At 52.3% G+C, this 20565-nt stretch overlaps 3 protein-coding genes across 3 annotated transcripts; 1 reads left to right on the top strand and 2 right to left on the bottom strand.

Annotated features, from left to right (window-relative positions):
• Positions 1 to 68: 68 nt before the first annotated feature.
• Positions 69 to 1421, top strand: HETIRDRAFT_169178 (uncharacterized protein; the record flags this gene model as incomplete). Its single annotated transcript, XM_009548888.1, has 4 exons — positions 69 to 177; positions 235 to 372; positions 428 to 1091; positions 1139 to 1421. The coding sequence occupies 4 exons, from the start codon at positions 69 to 71 to the stop codon at positions 1419 to 1421; spliced, it is 1194 nt and encodes a 397-aa protein (XP_009547183.1).
• A 1624-nt stretch (positions 1422 to 3045) lies between these two features.
• HETIRDRAFT_150446 (ABC transporter) lies at positions 3046 to 7707 on the bottom strand. The gene is made up of 19 exons (XM_009548887.1): positions 7422 to 7707; positions 7304 to 7367; positions 6836 to 7253; positions 6421 to 6780; positions 5999 to 6370; positions 5647 to 5947; positions 5424 to 5596; positions 5351 to 5362; positions 5175 to 5294; positions 4812 to 5044; positions 4700 to 4760; positions 4556 to 4643; positions 4440 to 4502; positions 4285 to 4385; positions 3956 to 4226; positions 3856 to 3905; positions 3717 to 3806; positions 3625 to 3664; positions 3046 to 3574 (listed from the first exon to the last, which is right to left on the bottom strand). The coding sequence occupies exons 1-19, from the start codon at positions 7504 to 7506 to the stop codon at positions 3243 to 3245; spliced, it is 3234 nt and encodes a 1077-aa protein (XP_009547182.1). The 5' UTR covers positions 7507 to 7707; the 3' UTR covers positions 3046 to 3242.
• A 143-nt stretch (positions 7708 to 7850) lies between these two features.
• Positions 7851 to 20103, bottom strand: HETIRDRAFT_384935 (uncharacterized protein; the record flags this gene model as incomplete). The annotated part of the gene is made up of 20 exons (XM_009548886.1): positions 7851 to 8069; positions 8127 to 8424; positions 8477 to 8659; positions 8718 to 10096; positions 10159 to 12309; positions 12361 to 12530; positions 12583 to 12646; positions 12699 to 12765; positions 12816 to 13103; positions 13218 to 13398; positions 13448 to 16376; positions 16429 to 16548; positions 16614 to 17099; positions 17162 to 17453; positions 17509 to 18110; positions 18163 to 18342; positions 18399 to 18468; positions 18520 to 19653; positions 19711 to 20007; positions 20065 to 20103. 20 exons carry the CDS (start codon positions 20101 to 20103, stop codon positions 7966 to 7968), a joined length of 11034 nt encoding a protein of 3677 aa, XP_009547181.1. The 3' UTR covers positions 7851 to 7965.
• Between the last annotated feature and the right edge of the window lie 462 nt (positions 20104 to 20565).

Raw genomic sequence — 20565 nt, 5'->3', positions numbered from 1 at the left:
AGTACTTAATCGACGGGATCCGCTTGCTCATCCCTAATATTATTCTTCGCCTTCTCCATTTACCCGTCATGTCCACTCCCCGGGACAACACTTACTATTACCCTAATTCTGGAAGATTGCAGAGCAAGAGCCCTACAAGAGGCGACACTCAGAGTGGTTCGTCTGTGCCGGAACAGGGTAGGCGTACTATACTGCCCCCTCTCACTTTAGCCTTTCCAACCTCTCATTCCCCAGGTTTGTTTTCTTATGTCAACTCGATGTACATCAACTCAGATCTGAAGTCTACCGACGTAGCTCCTTCCACGTATGCCAGTCATTACACACAACAACGCCATCCTCAACCGTACGACGGCGGCTACGCTTCCTACCCTTGTGAGTCGTCTGTCCTCTCCTCCGCGTCTGAGAATGTGACTGACGCTGCCCAAAGACCAAGCGCCTTCCCAACAGCATCAAGCGTCGCAATATTCGATGTATCAACAGCAACCCGACCCGAGATACGCCGCGCAGCAGACGTACTCCACCTACCCTTCTCGAACCTCGCCCCCGATTCCCGCTGACCATCATCGACATATCCCTAGCCATGCGCACCAACCCGTCCGAGATGATCGATGGCAGGCCCAGAGCACATCATACTATCCCCAACCTACATCCAGCCCCCAGACGATGACCTCGCACAGCACCGTCCGCTCCCCGCAGGCCGCCTATCCCACCCAGTACCCTCAGTACCAGCCCGTGGCGACGAGCACGTACCCCACCGATCCCAACGCCAGCCGCATGACGGCACATGGACAGCCCGTGGCATCCCAGCATCATCACATGCAAATGGGCCACCCTTCCGTCGAACGCACCGTCTCCTCTAGGAACGTTGCATCTTTACCCTATTCCCGCGGCCCGCCCGTCATGTCTCCCATTGACTACGACACTGCCGAGAGCTCCGCGGAGCCGACGATCAAGAAAAAGCGCAAGCGCGCAGACCCCCACCAACTAAAGATCCTCAACGATGTCTACGCCCGCACGGCATTCCCATCCACGGAGGAGCGCGCAGACCTCGCGAAGAGGCTGGATATGTCAGCACGGAGCGTGCAAATCTGGTTAGTGCATTCCATCTGGCCCGGGGCGCGTTCTCATCCATTCTCAGGTTCCAAAACAAGCGCCAATCAATGCGAACGGGTGGACGCCAAGGCAATTCATCGACTCCTACAACGACTTCTATCCCACCGAATCCCCCTCTGATGCCGTCGCCGCCGCATGTGTACGACACGAGCCCGACTCTCGTCAGCCCCCATTCGATGGCCAGTTCCTCCGGAACACACTATTCGTCACGCTCTCCACCACCCACTATCTCTACACGGAAATCGCCTTCCCCACCCGGTGGGAGAAGCATGGACCCTCGCAAGTGGTTCAGTCGAGGTGGATATTAATCGATGTTACGTGTTGCCAAAGTCGTAGGCCCTTCCCATTGTTCCGGAGCTGGCCTTCGAGTTTCTTGATGATTATTTCTTGCGTTAGACTTCGTCTCCATATGATCCATATACCCCTCATAATCCATTTTGGACGTATTCGATTAATGTCGGTTCGGCAGGTCCCGGTACTCTCCTGCGGATCTGCCGATACGTATGCTGTATATGTACTGGCACTCTGTATCTATCTCATCACGGGCTCGTACTTTGTTCTCCTTTTGCACTTCTTGACGGACGAAGACACTATCATTACATACTACTATGTTTTTAGCACCTATCTACATGTCTCGTCCTTACTCGGCGCTCTGCCTTTGTATGTCATCTAATTTATAATACAGGGTAGTTCAGGGGGGATCCCGATCGATTGTACGTGCCATACTGTGAGCCGCTGGACGTCAGGTCATTCCGATCGGCGTCGATACTTCCCTCCTACGCTGTCTGAAGTTGATGGGGTAACGGGGATCGAATGACCAAGGTCACCTCACGTAGTCGTTTATAAAGGCATCATGGACTGACCGGCGCATTTTTACGACGGACCGCCCGTCGAGGATAAGGTCAGGGCCGGAGATGAACGTCTAGTTCATTAATCACAGGGAGGGGAGATTGAGATTATCGGTCGTCCGCAATGGCCTATCGCGGAGGGCGTCGAGCTGAATTTCATTTTCATCAACTCTTGAGGCGGCTTGTTTGGGGTATAGGCTTTTAATTTTGGTCTTTCGCCCACGTGCGGCAGGTGGATGGACCGTGGCGTGCAGTGTCCGGCAGGGGAGCTCCGACTGGGTAAGGAAAGCGAATTGTCCAATGACTCAATTACGGGCCAAGATTCCTGAACACGTATTAATCTTCTGAGGAAATGGGGCTTGAACGCTCTCGGTCATTAAATCGGTCTGCTATTGTTTTTATGAGGCGCCCATTTTGTTTGAAAAAGGGATCATGAATTCAGAGCGCATCGAAGAAAGGCGATAATTTCAATTGAGGTCTGAACATCTGAATGGACTCAACTGTCCTGTAGTGGAGTTGTGAACAGCGTGTCCGATACGCTTTCGCTTTCGTAGACAGGTCCTCGGCCCAAGTGCCTATGCTTTCCGACTGTCGAATGTTTTGAAGGAATATGGTGCAAGCCAAGAGATCGGGTCGATAAGCTTTCCAGTGCAGAAAAAACAAGCAAAAACACGGCAATGCGCACCTTCCAGGTATGGCAACTGTAGTATTCGTTTCCCAACTTACAACTTACCAGGCCTCAATGGAAGGTCGTCTTCTGACAGAGCTCAGACGCCCTGAATACGCATGCCAGTCCCGAGACATGTGTTATGGGTGCGCAACGCAGCGCTTCATGTCTGGCTTCCCAGACTCGAAGCGCATATGCCGTTGTCGCGGCGTGCTGCGCGCAACCAGACTTTGGATGCTTGACGTCTACACGGGTGTCATGAACCGCACCTCATGCACGCACCTGACACCGCCTTCGTCCATTTACTGACCAACACTTCACGGTATGTGTGTGCCTCGATCGATCAACTTCCCGCCCCGCCCCATGATCACTCCGTTTGGCAGTTGTAGCCCCGAGGTGCAAAGTCTAGCTACGCTTGGGTGTACACGATGTGCATGGCGATCACGAAAATACATACTCTAAAAGAACAGGCGCAAATGAATGGCGTAGCGGCTCGTAGCGGTACCTATCTATTACGATCTCGGAATCAATCTATTTGGATCACGATAGCGATGGCAATGAAAAGTCATAAATCAATACCTCTGAATCAGCGTGGGTACAGTAGTTGTCCATCTCTAATCCTCATCCGTATCCTCCGGTCTAGGCCCACCCACGGTCAACCAGTGTAGTTTCCTCAACCTTCTCCGCTCTTCCTGTGCCTTCTGCTGGTTCCGCGTCATCTTCTTTTTCTTCTTGATAGGAGCCGAAGGAGAGCCACCACCAGCTTCATCACCACTCACAGCCGGAGAGGCGACTGTAGAAGCGGAAGGCGTTTGAACCCTGGATCGCGCGGGCGTATTTGCACCACTGCCCTTCGGCGACTTCACATTGGAAAAAGCGTCTTCCACAACAGCCACTTTGCCCTTGTGGGTCATGCGGCCGGCCTCGATTTGCCATATCTCCGGGCCTGGAACATAGTCAGCGAGAACACTTAGATGAGTAAGAAAGATAGCTCACATAGGGCAGAAACAAATTCACTGTTGTGAGAAATAATGACCTGCAGCTCTGTTTAGTAGGTGAACATGGATGTACCATATACGGACACTTACGACAGCACCTGCCCAGTCCCTGATAGCGACAGCCAACCCGCCAAGAGCCTCCCGATCCAAGAAGTTACTTGGCTCGTCAAGGACACATATCTATAGATACTTCAGCATTTAAGAAAGGTTAAGCTGTGAAAGCTCTTGCCTGTGGGTTATTCCAAAGGCAAGCGGCGATGACCAGTTTGATTTTCTGACCTGCAATGACTTATGAATTGGCACGATCATAGATGTGAGAGTGAGCGTACCCCCCGACAATCCAGATATCTCATTATACTGTGCGATATCTCCATCCAGGCCGATGTCTTCTAGATGCTTCCTGACGACGTGAGCCGAGGTTTCTCGCTGACCGGCACCCTCTCTGGAAGACTCCATGTCATCGAATTGTTGAACAAACTTCCCAAAGCCCTTGGCCAGGAGTTCATCGCGTGGCATCCATGTGTTGAATTTGTGGTCTAGTCCACGCCATTTGAGTTCGTATTGGAAGGACTTCTTCAGCTTTTGACGACCCATGATGATCTGAAAGAAGCTCGTGTTAGCGACCGTGAGCGAAGGTGACCATGCTATAACAACGAACCTCAAGCTTCCGTTTCGCTCCATTCTTGCCAACAAACTCGGTCTCCAAAAGCTGTTTATCCGCATCCGTGAGGACACGAGTGGCCTTTTCCAAAAGCTCGCCTGCGACAAGGATGAGCATACTATGGCATTTCGAGGAAGACAAACCAAACTCACGATCGTGCCCGTCTTGGAATCGCCATTGAATATATTGGATAGGTGTCTTTTCTAGATGGCGCTCTGCATGACAAGGGATTAATGCACAACATGACACAATGTATGATAAAACATACCAATATGATGAGTGGCATGTTGCGACACGTATCCAATGCGCAGCGCAGGGTGCTTATATACAGTTCCTTCCTGAGGTTCCGTCTCTCCCTACAGACAAATTAATGAATTAACCATCCTCCGTGATGATTTTGGTGGGAACATACGGTGAGCAACTTGATTAAAGTCGACTTTCCAGCACCGTTCGGTCCAATGACTCCTACACGACTGAATAGTGCATTCAGAGCAGATGGCGAGGATGTTCAAGAAAGGTGTTACCTCGACAATGTGAGCGCACAGCTCACATCCATTAGGTTTGGGGTGCTCTTCCCCGGGTAAGTGAAAGTACAGTTGCTCATCTTGAGGATTGCACGGGTATTGCTCCGGACGCCCATCAGGGAGCCGGGGGGAGGGAACGCGAATTTAACCGAAGTAGCGGCCAAAGTATAGTAGGACTTGGCCTCCGGATGAGTCGCGACAAAGTGAGATAAGTTTCCAGGATAGTACGCCAACTGGGAGGGCACTGTTAGTCAAAACAAACGAAGCTGTAAAAAAGATAGCGGTTTCCAACCTTTTTGGTTTCGTAATGTATGATATCTGTTGTTACATTGTCTAAAAATCTGTTCAAATTGGATTAGTTACCTGGAAGTATGTGAAGTATGCGACTAGAATGTACCCAGAGTCGTGACTGATGATCAAACAAGTCACGTTTTTGTGATCAATGAGATACTGCTCGAGCCATTTTACAGAATTGCGGTCCAACTAGAAGAAGAAAAATGTCAAGGTTGTAGGAAGATATTCATTCGTATATGACGTACGTGATTGGTAGGCTTTTGGGGGAAGAGGTGTTGTCAGTGATAACTTCGCAAAAGACGGGGCAATGGAGCAGACCTCATCAAGGAGTAATAGATCAGCGTTGTAGAGCATCGCTCTCGCGAGCTCCAATTTCATCTTCCAACCACCAGACAGGCCGCCAACGATCTCAGCCTGCCGCGAATCATCGAAGCCAACTTCTAACAGCTGATCACGAATCTTACTCCGCGGTACGCCTTCCAGAGCCTTGTCTACACCAATGTCATTGCGCGTCAAGTTGAGGTAGCTCCGTGAGACATACCAGAAGAGACAAAGTCAATGACGGAATGAGACGTATTCTCACCCTGCAGCGAGTGCTCCACCATCACGCAGCGCAGTTGATCCTGCGGCGGAAAGTTCTCTACCTTACCATCCCGCAGCTGGCGCATGAGCGTGGATTTGCCAGATCCGTTCGTTCCAAGGATGCCGTATCGGCGTCCACGGAACAGACGAAGTGACGTATGTGAAAGGAGCAAAAGAGCACCATAGGCCAGTGAAAATACGGTATCGCACAGGAGCTCGCCTTCTTCAGAATCACCGTTCTGCACTGGGGCATATTTGGCCTGTTGCGATCAATAAGTTGATGGATCGAGCGGAGAAACTGTATCAAATACCTTTTCGATCGCGTATAGATGCTCTCGGACCGTCTCAGCAAATGCTGTTCCATCTGGGCCATTCTTGGGCAGCCAAGGGCCAGTGTACACGCCAACACAGCGATTCCAGGTTGCCTTGTCGGTGAATTTGTTGTCATGGATGAGGTTCGCAACGAGAGAAGCCTCAAACTCGGCAACAAGAGCGAAGGTAGGCTCAGCTGTCTTGCTGGGTTTTACGGATGTATCTACCAATTCTTTAGGAAGAAGCGAAAGGATTACTTCGAGCGCAGAGGCCGTTTCCCCTTGGACATCCCGATGTGCCGGAGGGGGACCTGAAGCAGATGCGCCAGATTTGGCCAAAGTGTTCACTGCTCCCTCGGCGAATGCACGGACCTGGGTAGGACAGTAAGCGGATGAAACTGGACAAGACAAATTGTACGAACTTCGGGAAACGCGGCCCCTTTCGCAATCTTCTCTACTCCCTCTACAAGCGGGCTCAGATATGTGGCAGCTACCTTGGGGTCACGGACAAGTTTCACGAGATTGTCGATGACAACCACCGACCGACGTTGAACTTCCATACTTCGGTCGTTAAGGGCACGCATGAGCAGGGGAACAAGAACGGCTAGAGCCGGAGAGGTGACCTCGGCGACAAAAGTACTATTGGAAAGTGATTTGATACAGGCAGGGACCGAGGTGGGGTCCGACATGCATTTGACGAGGGAAGGAATGTGGTGTGCAAGATCCGCATTTGCAAGGGTCGTGCATAGCGCTGTGGCGCATTTGATTGCAGCGGATGAAACCTGCGATATTGGGAGGTGATAAATAGATTTGCTTCTTCACGGAGCATGTGCTCACCTCTGATTTTGTATCATGCATAGCAGCCTCGACCTTCGGCAGCGTCGTGCCTAACTCGTTGGCGACTGCATCTCCCGCTGAACTTACAAAGCTCCTGATGGCATCGAGAGCCGCAACCTTCGTTCTCCATTTCCCCTCTTCTAATATGCTTTCTAACGTTCGGAAGACGAGGTGAGTGGACTCAGGTGGGAAAAGTTTGAGGATCGCCTTTGTCGCTGCAGTAGCCGCCTGACGGACGACATCGCCCTTGTCCATGTACAGCTCAAATAGGACGGGCAATGAGGGAAGAAGTATGGGACCAGCAGGTGCGCCTAAAGTAGTCGCAAGCGCTTGGAATGCAATGGCAGCGGATTCACGCTCATAGCCCGATTTTTTGTTTGTAGCGAACTTGTGAAGCGTAGGGATGACTTTGCCGGCCCTGAATAAGGAAGGTTCAGTCACTGGTAGACTCACGATTGTAATACTCACGATACGGACTGAAGCCCTTGTTTGGAAACCTCTCGTGCGAGCTTGTCGGCAGCGGCTTTGGCATCTGTGCGCCAATCGTGATGAGATGACAGAGGATCTGAAACCCAAAAATGCATACCTGGAGCCGTAGGTGCCGTACGGAGCGACTCGAACAAAGCGGAGAACGTGGAGGGGGCCATTTCAATGACGGCGACAGGAGACATATGTGATGAAGAGGACAAAAAAAAATCGTTGCAGGCAAGACGATCCGATATCTTCTTATAAAGAAGCTCGGGCTAAGCGATTGTGTCCACTGGAGACGAGCGCCGTCTAAAAAGCGGTTTGTCTGGAGTGGAAGGCCTACAGGGAAGGGAAAAGAGGATGGAGGTAGGAGAGAAGAGAGAGAAGGGATGGTCTAGGGCAAGATGATGGGCGTGAAAATCGTTGGAAAAATCTCGCAAATCTGCATTCAAACAAGTGTGACACCTGTCCCGCAGGTCACATGGCACCGTCACACCGTCACGAGTGGCCAAGTCACCCACTGTCTTCAGCCAACGGACAACGGGGTAGATGTCAAGCGAAATGAATTATCACCGAAACTACAATGCATGCTATACTTCAAGTCCTACAAGATCTTCTACTCACGAACGCTTTAGTTATAACTTCCGCTTCATTACCCGGTCTCATGCGAATCCAAACCCTTCACCGCCCTCGTTAATAGCCAACAGCAGCTGCTGTCTCAACATCTCATACGACGAATACTGCGGAAGATCGATTTGATTGAAGCCTATTGGAGAATGCAAGGTCAGAGGTTGTTATCTGGCGGGGCATCGAGAAGACTCACAAGTGTGGGCCTGTGGCAAGCGATCCGAATCTCCGTACGCCCGATGGATCGAGAAACGCTGGACGCCCTGAACGCCTTGCAGATCACCGAAGCCGCTCAGAGGCACCCGCGAAGTGCCCGTGGCGAAACTCAAAACCTTGGCTCTCTCATCCCGATTGAACGACTTGAGAGCACGCCACCACCAGACTATCACAGGGTCAGAGCTAGTGTATCCGTTGTAATCTGTAGCGGCCCGCCACTCGTCCACATCGATATCTGGTGTCCCAGAAATGAGGAGCTCGAGCTCCTGTTCGTTGAACTGCGAAGCAAGTGTCAGAAAGTGTACATTAGGTTTAATGAAAATCCCTTACAATGGCGACCAGATCCTTCGGAATGATCTCGTAGAAGCCGGACAACAAGTGCTCCAACTGTTCCTTGATCGAAGAATATAGACGGTACTGTGCCGAAAGCTGCACGAATTCCCGTCTGTTCGCCATGGTCACAGGTATCGATGCACCGTTCTCCTTCAGGTCGACGATCTTCGTTACGCCAAACTAAGGAGCGATTGTGAAGGTCAATGCATGTCATACAATCAGCCGCGGAAAAACACACCTCGTCACCCTCCACACTGAACGTTAGATCTAAAAGGCTCGGATCGTTCTCTAATATCCAACAGAGCGACTTGTAATACTCTGGATCGATCCACTCTACGTCCTTGTAATCCACCGGTTTGCCCAAAATCTGCCTGTATAGACTCCTTGCGAAGTAAGCATCAAGCAACCGCCCATCGTATATCGCCTTGCCGATGACGCGGCCGACGAATTTGAAGAACGACAGATGCTCCGGGTTGACCCACGACGCCTTGTTCGGTTGATATGTCAACCTGTCAGCAGCACAGGGCTCGAACAGAGCATTGTTTGGATCGAACATCTGACGAGCAAGGATCTGGAACCACTCGCGAGTGACTCCTCCAGCATCTACACCCTCCTCATCATAGAATCGCACGCTGAGCTTGCCGTACTTGATCTGTTCTCCGGTGCGTCGGTGGAAGTACTGGAAGCTGTCTTCGAAAAGACGCTGCCTGCGGACATTGAGCTGGAGCGTTCCATGATGCTCGCGCGTATGCGGGCGTCGGCGAAGCTGCTGGTTGAAATAATTCCGCTTGTTGTCGAAGTCGAGCACACGAGGATTGTGAACAAGAAGAGAAAACGAGCCACTCATGAGAGAAGGATTGTTGCGGACCATGACATTCAACACCTTGCGGTGGGCGTCCGTGAACGTCACGAACAAGTCCTCCATTGATTCGCGGGCCGAAGTTGGAGATTTTGGCGAAGAGGCGGCTCGCAAGATGCGGGCTGCCGTTCCCGTTGAACTCGAGCCGACGTATTTGCAGACGACCATAAGGGACTCGATGAGCGGCAAGAGGACCGTCGCTATATGCTCAATCTCTGGTCTTTGCTCAATGATTGAGAGACAGTCGCCCAATCGTTTCCATAACGAAGTGAATCTGAATGACTCGTAGATAGACTGGATCTTCTCGGTGTCGTCACTCTTCTCGGTCTCGCTAGTGGTGGCTGCCTTGGGGGAGTACATGTAGTCGATGGTCTTCAAAACCCGTAAGAGCTTGGCTTGGTCAGAAGATGGCGAAGAAAACTTCGAGGCGACCGAGGAAGCTAGAACGTCCCCTTCAGACCCTTGCAGCGCGTTCGCTAGCTCATCCAAGTCCTGGTATAGACTGTGCCCGAAATCTTGTGTTTTCGCCCGGAGTTCCTGAGCGATCACCTCTCGAGCATCAGGGATATATGACAGATGTTGAATGAGAGATAAGCTGTGATGGAAAGGCTTCGCGCCGCATTCGCCAACAGTCAAGATATTCACGATGAGGCGAAGTACAGAATGTGAGATCTGGGGCGGATGCGCGAGCAATATCTTCTCCTCCATGGTCTCGCCTGTGAGGGTTACGGCGTCTTTTGGTGGCTCGGGAGCTGCATCTGTAAGAGATACAGATGATATACATTTAATGCACGCGCGAACAACTCAATTGTGTACTAACCTGCTTCTGCGCTGGGTTCCGGAGCTGCAAGCACAATCGTTTCACCTGGTGGTATAGCAAGCCCAGAGGTTGCTGACGCTGGTGCTGGTGCTGATGCAGGTGCAGAGATCGTCGATACGCTCGCTGAGGGCTCGCCTGCCTTCTGTTGAGTATCCTTCAAGCTCGTCAACGGGCGAGTGACTGTATCAAGCAAGCTGACCACAGACTCCAGAATGGACGGAGTCTTGAGAAGCGACTCCCGATCTAAGAGGCTGAGTAAAAGGACAATGGGATATTGTGTCTGAGGCGCCTGTTTCTCTTTTCCCTTGCCCTTTCTCGAGACAATTTTGCGGAAGCTAGCAGGGACTTCATGTTCTGTAAGGAAGAAAAGAGAAGAGAGTTCGTTGGATGAAACGATGAAGGTTAACGCCTCCAGACATCGTTGAGCAATGAGATCCGGTACGACTTCACTGGGAAGGTGTGACATTGGCAGAGAGCTGGAGAAGAAGTCAGACCCGGCCTTTTGCTTGCCGGCAGATTTAGGCGTTTGCGTCGGACCCTTCGAATTGCGGAATGTCATTTGCGCAAAGCTGCGGTCGACGGATGCTAGGTCACCTGTGCCGTCTTGCAAGATATTGAGAAGGAGGTTGAACAGCTCCGTCCGGGTTTTTGAGTTCTCGCAGAGGTTGACAAGAACCTTGAACAGCGAACTCTTCTTGGAAATTTGGGGGAAGAAGAGTAAGCGGATCAAAACGGCAATCCCACCCTTATCCAAGAGTTGGATGGCGTCTCGTGGAGGTGGAGGTTTCCGAACAGAAGGCGCAGAAGCGGCATCGGCACGTCCGCCTGGATATCGAGCGGTGACTCGGCGAGGAGTTCTCTCCCGATAGATCCCAGCCTCTGCGATCATGTGCGAAGGAAGCGTCTGTATGAACCCTTCGTCCTGCTCCATCAAGACATCTTGTCGTAGCTGAGGGTCGAGGCTCGCAATGAAACTTGCCGGGTCGATCTCCGCCGCGGTCCCAGGATCTGTCGCTTGTACCTCTGCAGACTCCTCCGCACGACGCCTAGCCTGCTCGATTCTTTCCTGCTGCAGGATCTCCGCGCGAATCTCGGGTGGCAAGGCATCGAGAAACTCTGAGCTGATCTGCGAGTCTGCTGGCCGCTCGACTCGAGCCGCTCTTTGGTCACGAACATGTTGATTTAGAACTTCTTCGCGCATGTCGTCAGGTAGAGCTTCTAAGAAAGTCGGATCGATCCCAGTGTCAGTAATGTCCACTGGACTACCATGGATCATGACTGTGACGCGCTCGGGAGCAGCGGAGGTGCCTGGTACAGCCTGGTTGGCGATGGTAGGTTCAGAGGCCGTTTGAACCTCGAGATGCAATGACTCAGGTAGGACTTCAGCTGTCGCGTCAGCCATTTCCGTGTCGTCATCTGCAACTATCGTAGGAGGGCCATTGACCAGTTCAGCCGCGGCGGAAGCTTCAGCTGCCTGACGAGCGATAGCCTCTTGCTCTTCGCGAGCAGCCCGTTCTGCATCCTCTTGCTGTTTCTTTTCTGCAGCAGCAACCTCGGCAGCTCTTGTCTCCGCTTCCGCCCGCTCAGCTGCTTCTTGCTCAAGTACCTTTGCCTCTTTCGCCTTTTCGATAGCGGCGGGGAGCATGGTCAGGATGATGTGGTTAGGGACTTTCAAAAATCGATCAGCAGAGAATTTCCCGTGCAAGATCTTTCCTTCTTCTAGCCAACGTTGGAGAGTGATCTGAGGATCGAATTGTCGGCTTTCAGGTCGGATCTCCCCTGCACGAGGAGCTCGCTCAATGCGAATCGATGCTGAGACGGGACCAGTCCGGCGGCCTAGTAACCCACGCTCCAGATTCACGAGCGCCCCAGCCGGAACATCCAAACGAACGGCTTCAGGTGCAGCTCCATCACGACGACTGAATATGTGTTGGAATAGATGCACAGCGCCACCGCCGATGATGTCCTCAATAGCATGGATAAAATCTTGGCCATCACCAGGGAAGATGCCTCGCTGCGATCGTCTAACCCCTCTGCCCTGACCGGTGGGGACGTGTGAGGACCCAGATGCCGATTCGAGGAGTAAAGGATGTGTCACGATGTCTGCAGCCGGAACGGGCGCGCGACTTCGCCCGAATATCTCATCTTCATCTCCTGTCAGAGAAAGTCAGGCGCATCAACGAAATGAGCGAACCAACTTACCGTCCAAGCGTCTAACTCCTCTAGGTCCACGGGAGAATATAACCCCTGCAGGATGGCTTTCCAAGAAATCTGGGATGCCATCTGGCATCTCGTTTTGGAAACCAAAAACGTCGCCAGGAATAGTCGGGCCTCCGTCATGGCCATCGACGATCCCTAGCTCAGCGCCGAGGCTAAGAAGAGCGGATCAGTTGAGTTTAGAAACAAGACGTATGTAGAACTCACTCTTCGTCCGAGCCGATATCGTCTTCGTCGTCTTCATCTGCCTCTTGATAGATGGGAATATCTCCTAAGTTTGATGAGTTGAATTTCATGAGCACAGTCGAATGAATGATATTTACCAGCAATCTCATCTTCATCTTCCGGGCTATCAACGATATGAGGAGGAATTTGACCGACCTCGACACCCTGCGAAGGCATTTAGTGTTCAGATTGTGATAGCGTAGAACGTCGCTCACCTCCCATCCCGGATTTTCGTCACCATCTTCGTCACCATCGTCGTCTCCGTCTACTACAGGCTCATCCTCGTTCTCAACTAGATCTTCATCTTCCTCATCAACGTCGCGCCATGCTTCCTCTTCCGAACCACTTTCGTTCTCGAGGTCCTCATCCTCATCCCCGCCGTCTTCCTCTTCGGTATCCGATGTGTGCTCGCTTATCTCGTCACCGAATTCCATGTCGACGTCGTCATCATCGTCGACTTCATCTTCGTCCATTTCGTCCTCTTCCATGTGTTCTTCCATTTCCTATGAACGATATTAGCTTTTACCATGCTTTGAGTGTTGCACATGCTTACTCCACTGAACCTAGAAACCCATGCAGGACGTCAGACAAAAATGATAAGTAGTAAAATAAGCGACGTACATTCCGAGCGACGAGTTTCTGTATAGATCGGGGGTCTCTTCTCGATCCGTTTCGTCATCGTCATCGTCGTCCGGTTCTTCCTCTTCAGACAGTTCTGAATCCTCCATGTCTTCCTTACCTTCAACGGCGTGTTTACCCTTGCCCGACGTACGACTCATTTTGATCGCAATCTTCGAACTAGAAGAACGGTCAGCAATTGGTAATATATGCGCGTAGAATGACTTACAGCACTTCGAGAGGCTTCAAAATAGCTGCGACGACTCCACGGACATTAGGGAAGTTCAAGTCGACATCTGCAAGCGCATTCGTGAGTGTCGAAACAAAGTTCTTCTCCAGCATGATCTTCGCGATGTGCGTGGGGCCCTCCTCCGTGATCTGAGACTTGCGCACCACCGTATTGAAGCGAACTGTGAGTAGTCTGTTACAAAGATCCGACAGAGCCAGCAGCCTGCCATATCGCGCATCCATCGTGTCGGATGGTGCCAGATCTTTGATGGCTCGGTTGACAGCCTCAAGAACAAATTTTCGGACGGAGATCAGCTCGGGAGACACGTCCTTCAAATCCGGTGCGCTAGAGGTCTCGACGCAGAGCGCGACAATCAAGGACATCGCCCAGTTGCACAGTATGACTCGCTTGTGGGCTTCTCCAGTCGGCTCCGAGATAGTGCCGTAGGTGATGAGGTCGTAGAGCAAGAAATGAAGCGCAACCATCCTATGTCGGCTCGAGGAGTCCTTGGGCGTCACAGCACGTTTCTTTGGAGAATAAGACAAGAACGCCACTTTACAGATGTCGTACGAGAAAAGCAGTTCAGTCAGACACTGCATCAGGAACCCACAGTAAGGAGTGTCAATGGTAGCATCGCTGGACGGTACCGAATCCTTCTTGCCTTCCGTACTCGATACCGGCTGCTTCTGATGATCGTTGGATCCGGTGGCGTGGTGCTCACGAGAAACGTCTAGCGAGTGACCACCAGGAACCTTGACTGCCTTCATCAGTTCGGCCAACAAGAAATGAACGACGGTTTCTAGGCTTTCAGGCGGAGACGCAGGAGGAAGATTGAGTGAAAATGACGCCTCGGTGGAAACCTCCTTCGTGGATTCGGGCTTGCTCTCGGCGGGGGATGTGGGTTTCAGATGGAGGTGATATGCGCTGGAGTACGGACGATCAAGTTCACAAAGGGACTGAGTAACTTCCACAAAAGTCTCAGGATCTCGCAACGCCATGCTGCTACAATGGCGGACATAGTTCTGTACATCAGTGACACGAGTCCGCGGCAGAGAGAAAAGACGCTGGAGTTCTTGCCGCATGATGAAGCGGACCACAGCGGGGTCTTCAACGATATGACGAAGGATGATGGTAATGTACGACTGGCTGCCAGCGACCCCACCTGTTGATGATCTCAAACACTGGAATAAAAGAGGCACGCCGTCACGTTTGATGAACTCCAGAGAGATCTCATGATCACGCGTCAGGAGCACTAGCAAACGCAGCGACGCAAGCAGTTCATCGCGCGGTAGATTCGTCAGCCTCAAGATGCCCAGAGCGACATCAAATAACACAGGACGAGCTTCTGTGTACGGTGGTCCTTCTAACAGGCGTTCCGATTGGATTGGTTCACCCTCCTTGGGTAAAGTGATCGAGCGCGGTTCCTCCCCAAGAACAAGCAGAGCCTCAGCTACCAGGAGAAGAGCAGCGAGCCATTTGTGCACAGTGGATGCGTCAGCGCCATTCGCGATGTGCTCCGACTGGATAAGACCTAAGAGGATTGCCATGAAATCGACCTCACTTCCAGCGACGACGGAAGTGAATGAGGAGGGGGACTCATTCAGGACAAGTGCGAGAAGCCGACAACGAACGGCAAGATGTTGCTCGCGAGAGCCCGCAGCGTCCGGTGCAAACCTCTTGATATCATCGACAAGGAGTCGGATCGAATCTTGTTGGTAGCCATCAGGACGGCCGACGAAGGCACCGTGGATGTCGAAGATCAACGCATGATGCTCATCGACTAAACGAAGAGCCAGCGCTCCGAGATTTGGTTTTACCTCTTCTCTCAGGACATCAAGCTCCTTCCGTAACAGCTCAGACGCTTTCACAATAGGCTGCTCTTCCTCCTGATTCTCAACTTCAGCGGGCGGCAGCGTTGTCGTTATTGAATCTGGCACAGGCTCCTGCTGTACCGTTGGCGTGTCGACTGGAATTGTGTGGGCCTCTGTTGCCTCTGCTTGCGCCAGTACCTCTTCCTGTGCCGGTACCTCTTCCTGTGCCAGCACATCTTCCTGAGCAGGCACCACGCCCTGGACCGGCACCGGCACCTCTGGGGGAACTTCGTTGGTTTGTTCCTCGGCCGGGCCTGGTGGTGGTGCTTGGATCGCGGCAGCGAAACGGAACGGATTCGCCAGCAGCAACTCAGTGGCGGCGTTCACGTTGTTGTGGGTGCGCATCAGAGCGCGCTCGACTGATGCTCGCGGGAATCCCATATCGGTGAGCTGGCGGACACGATTCTCGTCCGGGAGAGCTGAGCGCAGAAATCCGGGCCCGCCAGGGATAGTTGGAGGGCCTGCTTCGTCGCCGTGACCTTCCTCGCTCTCGCCATTCACGATCTCGAGAGTCACCTGTACAACAGATCTGATCAATCCTTGCGGGGCCGACACTAGCCACGATGCCTCCCACAGGTCACGAGCCACAGGGAAGACAACCAATCTGAGCTGAACAAGGAAGTTGTGGACCTCAAAGTAATCAGGGTCTCCATCCTTCTTGTCCCGAGTGACGAGGATGATGGTCTGACTTGAGTCGAAGATGGGCTTTGGCGATACCAACGGGAGGAGGAGGTGTAAGGCCACCTTGATACCACCGAACGCGTGAACTAGTTCTTGTTGCGCGGTCTCCGAGCGATGTTCGGTGGGCGTCAGAGACACCTCGTGGACCGTACTCATGAATCGACGGACGTTCTCGATGACAGCATTGAGTCCTCCTTTGCGGAAAAACGCATCGAGTAAGACCGTGTGCAAGGTCTTTTGAGCGGTCCGTTCTGGGTACAAGGTGTTAATAAGAGACCGACGAGAGGATGTTCGAGAAATGAGTATACCATCTACTAACAGTGTCGTGACCAGCCCGAGCATGAAGGTATAGTAGGACGAAGAGGACAGTTTGTCGTCTGTGAACTCATGACTGAGTAAAGAAATATGGAACGTGAGAGTTGCACCTACCAAACTCGTTGAACTCGACGTGTTTCAACATCACCTCGGCGACAACCGCAGCCGACTCCACGATCTGATGCCTTTGCGGGGGGTCAGGAGTACGACGGGTCGAGAATAGCTTCACGACAGCTAAATGATAGTCGCGAAATGGTCCATTAAAAACATTCGTCGCCGAAAATGTGCGAGCAGCATACCTTGGAAGAATGGAGATAGAGCTGCTGGGATTTGGTTGGCGATATGTCTCAGCGCCTTCCCATTGTCTTCCCTTGCGCCATCAATTCCCGTTCCTTCTTGAGTAACCGCTGCATCGTCAGTCGATGCAGTCAGGCCTTGCTGTGCTCCATTTGTTGCCGTCGCAGCGTCGCCTTCAGGAAGGATCGTCGAAGTGCGGCTTGGAGAGCCGAGAAGCGGGGAAATGGAGAATGCGGACTTGAGTTCCGAAGATTTCGTAGGGAAGGCGCTCTTCAACAGAACGTTCTCCCAGATGCATACGCGATGCAGCGAGCCCAAATCAAGCATGATGTCAGGGGAGCCTCGACCCATTAGCGTCAACAATAATCCCGTTGACGAGCGCGCGTGAGAGTAACCTGCGGTCGCGTAGATGTCGGAGAGTAGAGTAACTCGAATGTGAAGGGTGACCAGCTTTCTGAACGTCGAATTTGCTGCGTCAGTTGACTCCGCTGGATCATTATCGAGATCAGTGTTGCTTCACTGCCGTAGTGTATTCCTTCATTGTACTCACCTGTGAGGTTGAGAAGTGACAGCAACTGCGACTCCTGCTTAACGCCGTTCCAAAACTCCTTAGTTTCACCCAAGGATACCTTCACCAACTTCGCCAAGAACGTTAAAGTGCCATGCCGGTCCGCATCCACCATTGTGCGTATGACCTGCACCAAAGAGTCTGAGGCCACACTATTAGCGAAATCATACGGTACACAGGGTAATTCCGTCAAGCGACCCAGGCGCTCTAAGCCGTCCGACCTCGACATGAAGTCTTTGCAATGCGGCGCATGCTGAAAAAGACCCTCCAAAAACTGTCACAATAAAAGTCAGTCAGATCGTCTCTTAGATGCATTTGAGAGCACGCACTCTGCAGTGCACGTCAATGTACGAGATGATGATGTTCTCGTGGGACTTCTCTACTACTTCTTCGCTATTCAAAGCATCGTTCGACGCAGATGCTTCGGCTGCCACAGCCGTGGTCAACGACTCACCCATCACTACGTCTCCATCGGCCGAAACCGCGGGCGGTGATGAAGGAACTAACGAGTACCACGACTTGATGCCGTCCGGCACGAGGTACGCATTTCCAAGCTCTTCAATTTTACTGAGCGTCGACTTGATGGCCTCAAATACGGCAGCCTTTAAGAACGGATGGTGTCGGATAAGCTCGTCGACGGCCGTCCCGATGAGTACCGCATTCTCTTTATCTTGCAGAACACGTTGATGCCTCTCGGATGTGAAGATGGAGAAAAGGCCCGGGATGATGGTGGGGCGAGCTTCCAACTGATCCTGACCCGCCTGGTTGAGGCATAGAGCGCCCAGTGCGTTCGGGATTGACTGGATGACCTCAATGACAGGCTCCAGTCCTGCTTCGACTGCTTTGTAAAAAGCCTCGGGGAGATTGGCTTCTTGGATGATCGATAATGACGTCGGCTCATTGTGGACAAAACACGCCATGATGTTGATCGCTTCACATCTTGTCAACAACAGGATCCACACGAGACAATGAAGAAGGCTTACCGAGAGGCAATACGCTTGGGCCGAAGAGACTGCGATGCTCGATTATCTTCTTGATCGACTTGAGTAGCGATGAGTCGATCAGGCCGCGCAAGCCTTCAGATGTACCGGAAGACTGCATCATACGGTGCGTCGATCGCAGGATATGCTTCAACGCAGCGGCACGAACAACGGGTAATTGGCCTAGACACGATGGCGATATGTAAATTGCAGCATTTTTGTAGTAGTTAAGAACGAACCATAAGACCTCGGGACCTCTTGCACTGGCTCCAAACCTCCAAACTCTGCGATATCGTAGTCGACCTCGTACTGAATCGTTGTTGGTAAGCTTCGAAAGATAGAATGATATATTAAAATCACCTCAATCCGATCGACAAGAACATCGACCCCACGATTGTTGCAGAACAGCTGGAACGCATTGGCGAAACTGTACAGCACATTATCTACAAGCTGCATAGCCTTCGATACAACAGGGAGCCTGTTTGCTAGTCTGTTCTCAAGGATCTGGATAAGCAATGGTACAAGCCCGGCTCCCACGACCATGTTGCCTCCCGCGGCATGGGACGCTAGGAATGTGACGAATGATAGGAGGGCGTCGACGAAAGATTGTGGGAGAGTAGATTCTGAGCTGGCGACGTCCGCCACTGTCTTGCGCAAGAGCGCCATTAGCGTCCCGTGATTGACGCCTGCATTGACGGCGGCCAACACGTCTTGCACTTTAGTTCTATACCGCGCCATCGCGTCTAGGGCTGCGACAGCGGCAGTCTGCACCGTGACGGGCACGCCGCTGTCCAGGGCCAAAAGCTCTGAGATATGAGAGATGAGGTCGGGCTCATACAAGAAAAGCGACGACAGCGCTTGGTGCTCGCTGTGAGTGTGTACAAAGATGGCATTCGCCAAAAGACGAATAATGACTAGCTTTTCCCGATCTTCGTCCCGACCGGGCAGAAGCACTTGCGCAGAGCGAATGCGGCACATGAGCTCAAATCTCTCTTCTTCGGGGACGTTGAACGCATCTGTAAGATCAGCGAGTACGTCCATGGTGGGCTTCGACTCCAATGTGTGGACATCGACGTGTAATTTGACGACTCCGGACGCATGGGTGGCACTCAGACCTGTCGATGCTGAAGTCGATCCCTTACGAGGTGTCTGTGGGACATCTGGGGCATCCACGTCCATCTCCCTCGATGCATCCCCATCCTTAGAAGGCGCGGACGTGTCTCTTTTGTAGAAGGTGAAATGCACTTCACGAGCTTCAGCAGGCAGAGCCTCGACGGACTCTTTACCTTTGGGAGCGACGAGGTCGACAAGGCTGACGCCATATTCACGGAGGTTTGGCCAGCGTTTGGCGAGTGATTGGAGGCGGGGGGTAGAGATGCTCAATGCCCGGGAGACGGCGGGTTGAGCGGAATATTGTTGAGCGGGACGCAGGAGGAGGTTGAGAGCGAGCACAACGACATCGAGATCAGACGAGGAGAGGAGACCATTGATGCGCTATGGAGTGGATACGTCACTCGCCACCCGATATGAATAGAGAGCAAAAGAACTCACGTCGTACGAACTGAATGTCTTTCTGTTTGTCGAATTCTCCAACAAAAGCCTCTCGAAGCGCAGGATCTCGCATACTGTCTTCTTGGTCGATGGCGTGAAGACGTTTACTTGAAGCTTGTCGACGTCGTAATCGCGGATGACATCTTCTAAGATGGCGTCGAACTTGTTGAGTACTTTAATCCATGCGTTCAGGTCGGATCTCGGCCAGGTCCACGCGTCGACCTTGCCCAATACTTCGTGCAAATCTTCATCTGGTGTGTTGGAAAGCTTGTTGATGAGCTCCGCGACCTGTGGAAGCTGCCAAAATATGTTAGCGCGCAAAGGCACCCTTCACAACGCAGACGTCATGCTTACGGGTGGGAGAGCTCGCTTTGTCCGCTGAAGGATCTTCATTTTCCACGACCGCGTCGTGAAAGGGAATGGTGAGCTCCGATCTTGTTGTTGTGGGATGGAGTTGCGTGGCGTGGAGGACGAGGGGAATGGGAGGGCAGGTCGGAAACACTGAGGCGAGGAAGCTGACGCAGATGAGAAAGCTGATCTGGTCGAGCAGTTCGCTCTCACGCCTCCATCTCCAGCCACAGACGCACCCGACGCGTCCCCCGACAACGCGCGACGCGCCCGCACTGCACTCGACGTTACTGCCTCACCCGGCTCTGTCATGGTCAAACGCAAGGAGCCCGCCTCACCACCAGGGGACGAAGGTCTCTCTACCACGAAGCCAAGATCAGTGAAGGTATGCGCGACGCGATGACCTCGAAGTGACTTTCAGACGTACCTACTGGAATAGAAACCAAAGATTCCGTCCAGCAAGAAAAAAGCCGTCGAAAAGGAAGGGTCTTCTGACGAAGAGCAAGA

This window comes from Heterobasidion irregulare (assembly GCF_000320585.1).
Source record: "Heterobasidion irregulare TC 32-1 unplaced genomic scaffold scaffold_06, whole genome shotgun sequence".
Taxonomy (NCBI): Eukaryota; Fungi; Basidiomycota; class Agaricomycetes; order Russulales; family Bondarzewiaceae; genus Heterobasidion; species Heterobasidion irregulare.
Note: the sequence above shows the minus strand (reverse complement) of the source record. Positions and strands in the feature narration are given on the sequence as shown.